The following is a 4,317-nucleotide window of genomic DNA, read 5'->3' on the forward strand; positions in this document are numbered from 1 at the left end:
TAGGGAGGGAACTCTACATACTGGTTGGTGTGAGCGTTGGACTCCTGTGTATTCTCCAAGCTGCTGTCAACATTTCCCTGCATCTGGCTCTCTGTGAGTCTTCTTACATTTTCTCTCCTTGTGCATCCTGTAAACTGCGATTGAAACTTGCCATCTGAAAGATATTACTGCAGATGTTTGAAAGGGCTACCATTGCACTTTCAATTATTACAATTAATGAATTTTTCTTTTTTTTCTTTTGCGCCAAAAAATAACATGTTGTCTCGGGGCACTTCACATAGTAAGGTCAAGACCTTAGTTTTATACAAGAATGGCCAGAGTCAACTCCATCTGCTGAGAAGACTGAGGTCCTTCGGAGTCTGCAGGACTCTGCTGAGGATATTCTACGACACTGTGGTGGTGGCGGCGGCCATCTTTTATGTAGTGGTTTGCTGTCGCTGTGCATGTACAGAGAGGGACAGCAGAAGACTGAACAAGCTGGTCAAAAGTGCCAGCTCTGTCCCAGAAAGTCCTCTGTACTCCATAGAGGAGGTGGGTGAGAGGAGGATGTTAGCCAAGCTGACATCGATCATGGACAACACCTCTCACCCCCTCCATGATACTGTCGGAGCTTTTAGCAGCTCGTTCAGCGGCAGACTGCTGCACCCTCAGTGCAGGAAGGAGCGCTACCGCAGGTCGTTTGTTCCGATGGCTATCAGACTTTTCAACACCACCCTATAATAACGTTGCACTGTTCATTTCATTTCATAGCAACTGACACTTTTTTCCATTCATCCCAAACTGTATTTATTTTAATTTAATTTGGGTTTTTTTTATGCATATAGTGTGTGTGTGTGTGTGTGTGTGTGTGTGTGTGTGTGTGTGTGTGTGTGTGTGTGTGTGTGTGTGTGTGTGTGTGTGTGTGTGTGTGTGTGTGTGTGTGTGTGTGTGTGTGTGTGTGTATTTATTCATTGCTATTGTTTATTTCTAAAATAATTATTTTCGATCTATCTTATTTCTTTTATCTTATACTTATTTGTAATTTTTTTCATATTGAGTGCACCTTATGTTTTTTCTATACTGCTGTGATGACTGAATTTCCCCACTGTGGGATTAATAAAATCTAAATCTAAATGTACATCTAACTAACAAAGGGAATGTGTAAAAAATGTTCTGCTCTCAGATATTCATGATGCAGGGACACTGGATTTTGAGGCGACAAATAAAAACTTAACTGAAGAGGTGGAAACATTGAAGAGGAAGCTGAATGTTTTTGGTGAGTGGGATGCTAAAAATGTAAACTTTCATGTTAGATTATTATTATCAAATGGTTGTTAAAAGTTTAAATTTTGTTATCCTGAACAGATCACTATTCCAAACAAGGATGGGTGTATTTCAACCACAGTTTCTACTACATTTCTCCTGTTACCAAATCCTGGCAGGAGAGCAGAGCCGACTGTCTGCAAAGAGGTGCAGACCTGGTGATTATCAACAGCAAAGAAGAACAGGTGTGTATCAGAGTGAAATCTGGTCTGTCAGTGACACGAGGGGCAAAGTGCAACATCAAAAAAATCAGTGCAAGGTCAGTGAGTTGAGAGGGTAGAAGGAAATTGGTGTTAGTGATATTTATCATTGTTTATTTCTCTTACTGTTAACAAGGACTTCATGAGACAGTTCAAAAGACTCGCATGGATCGGATTGACTGACACAGAGACAGAAGGGATATGGAAATGGGTGGACGGGACTTTGCTGGAAACAAGGTACATGTATTACATTTTTAGTTTCCCTTTATCAGTATTTCTATATTACAGCATTATTGAATCAAACAGTGTTCTACAGTCATCAGTGGCATCACTTTGTGTTCATGCTCTTACTGTAGAGGTGAAAATTACAAATCACCTTGCTCATTCAAAATGATATTCAAACATGCGAATGACTGATTCTGCAGTTTGCTCATCATTTTCCAAATTAAGTTGTTCTATTTATCAATATTGAACTTCAGTTTTCATGAAGTCAGTGTTTGATGTTTGTAACTCCGTCACCCTCAGCGCTCTGGTCATTGTCTTTGGTAATGGCAAGTTTATTGTGTTGTTGGATTGAGTTCAGTACAAAATAGGCCATTAAAAGAAATGTTTGTCAGTGTGTATGTCACAGCTTAACTCACAACATTGCTGTCAATCAACATTAATGGGAGCGGCATGCAAAAAAAAAGCCAGTGATGGGGTCAGTGACGATGACTATTCTGTGTCAGCTCAGTTTAGTTTACAGATTTAACACTTGCAGCTGCAGGCATTATGTTTTCGGGCTGTTTGTTTGTGGTTTGTGAGGGAATTTCTTCAAAGTTGGCACAAACATTCACCCCAAGTGTGTGATGTGGTTAGATTTACAGTAGGTGGGCATAGATCAAAGGTCAAGGTCACAGTGACCTCATGTCTGTCCCATTACCTTGAATGTGATAGCTCAGGAACACCTTAAAAGAATTTCCTCACATTTAGCACAAATGTTCACTTGGACTTTTGAATGATTTGATTAGATGTTGGTCATTTGTGATGGCTTTTCATCACAAATGACATCACAAAACACAAGTGTGACCATAACTCAAAAATTAATGTGATAATTGTGACAAAATCTAAAGTGATAGCATTTTACATCCAAAAGGTCAAAGGTCAGCTTCACCGTGACATCATAATGTTCTGCAAAAACACTTTCCTGACCATTATTTAATGCCATAACTCAACAAGGTGGCAACAAAAGCTAAAATTGTAAACATATTTCACATTCTGTCGAATTGGAGTATCTTGGATTTCCAACTTGAACTGTGTAGATTTTGTGTCTTGTCAGACTGAATATGGCTGTAAAGCATCCATGTTTTTAATAACGTGTAGGTTACCAATGATGCACATTACCAGGTCATGTGTTACAGCCCAATACTGCAATAGGAGGATACCCTCCATTTTAAAAAGTTCATACCTTGCACTGAATGTGTTAAAGTATCTGACTTTTCTTGCACAGCTGGTGGCCACCTAACTGTATTTTGGTCTACATCAGTGTGTCAATGACAATATTTGTTATAGATGTTGGACTGAGGCTTCATTTGTCTACAAGTTCTTATGTGTCTTTGTGTTTTCTGTGGAAAGCTGATTCTGGTTTGGTTTCAGCTATTGGAAAACCGGGGAGCCCAACAACTTCCAAGGAATAGATGAAAACTGTGTGGAAATCAAGCTCTACGAAAATCCAAACAGCTGGAATGACAAACCGTGTAAAGATCCAACTGTTTGGATCTGTGAAAAGATGGTGGCTGTGTAAATCATCATCTCAACCCACCTCAGTGGTCTTTGATAAGATGCAGAGGAAGTGGCTCATCATCATGCATAGACACAAACAAGTGTGGTAGCCTTGTTGGACCTTTTAATGGGAGACATTTTGCCATGTCACTAGAGTAAAATCACAGGTGTAAATAATAAAATGAGTGATGGCTGAATAGCCAGAGGTGTGAGAGACAAACACTGTATCAGCAGTGTCACATGGTTCCACAGTACAAAGGATTCATTAGCTGCATTATTCTTAAGACAACAAACTTCAGACATGCTGTACCTCTTCTAGTACAGTGAAATGATAGTTTAGCTTATCAAAACACAACATGCTGTGTATTAACTAACAAACAAAACACACACTTGTTGTTACTATCTTCATTACACGGCTGCTGGCAAGAAATGTGGTTTTCTTTTTTATGTACAGTATTCATTAACCTCTCATCATCATTGTTGAAGTATTTTATGATAACTTTGGTTTTAAAAGAGTGGGCAACTTTCTGCAGACACCAGACCCTCCAGTGCTTCTTATTTGTCCATTTTCCTATTTTGTTCATATATATTGCAGTATAATGCACCTGTTTTATATACTGTAGTTATTATTATTTTTCTTTTCTTTTTTTGAATACAATTTCTCTATGATTATAAATGTTTGTATATGACCCAGTTTCACTACGGGGATCAACAAAGTATTTCTGATTATCATTCGGACAAATTGAATTGAAAAGTGGGTGTGAAGGTTCACAGCCTGGATATTATCATCTGAGTTGGCTTTAAAACGTTTTTAACAGTGTGAAAGAAAAACGGAATGAAAGCATTAAAAACATTTTTTTTTAAAGTGTTCTTGCTGTGTTAAACATCAGTAAACATCAGTACCTTAATATTTATTACTTATTATTTATTGGAGTTCATATATACACAGTGACCGCTGGAGGGCGCTATGTAACAATTTAAGAGACACTTCCGGAAACAAAGAACGCTCCAACATCCAATCAGACAAGACTTCAGTTTTAAACGCGAGCTTGTA

General features: G+C 38.5%; 1 protein-coding gene across 1 annotated transcript; it reads left to right on the plus strand.

Annotated features, from left to right (window-relative positions):
- Window positions 1-5: 5 nt before the first annotated feature.
- LOC138630793 (CD209 antigen-like protein E) lies at window positions 6-3,534 on the plus strand (the record flags this gene model as incomplete). Its single annotated transcript, XM_069715362.1, has 5 exons — window positions 6-93; window positions 1,163-1,255; window positions 1,345-1,487; window positions 1,639-1,739; window positions 3,138-3,534. Coding segments are annotated over 5 exons (573 nt in total), but the record flags the coding sequence as incomplete, so codon positions are not given.
- Between the last annotated feature and the right edge of the window lie 783 nt (window positions 3,535-4,317).

Source organism: Brachyistius frenatus, unplaced genomic scaffold (genome assembly GCF_029030835.1).
Source record: "Brachyistius frenatus isolate BFR_SWC_R1_liver_20210118 unplaced genomic scaffold, ASM2903083v1 Contig_142, whole genome shotgun sequence".
Classification (NCBI taxonomy): Eukaryota; Metazoa; Chordata; class Actinopteri; family Embiotocidae; genus Brachyistius; species Brachyistius frenatus.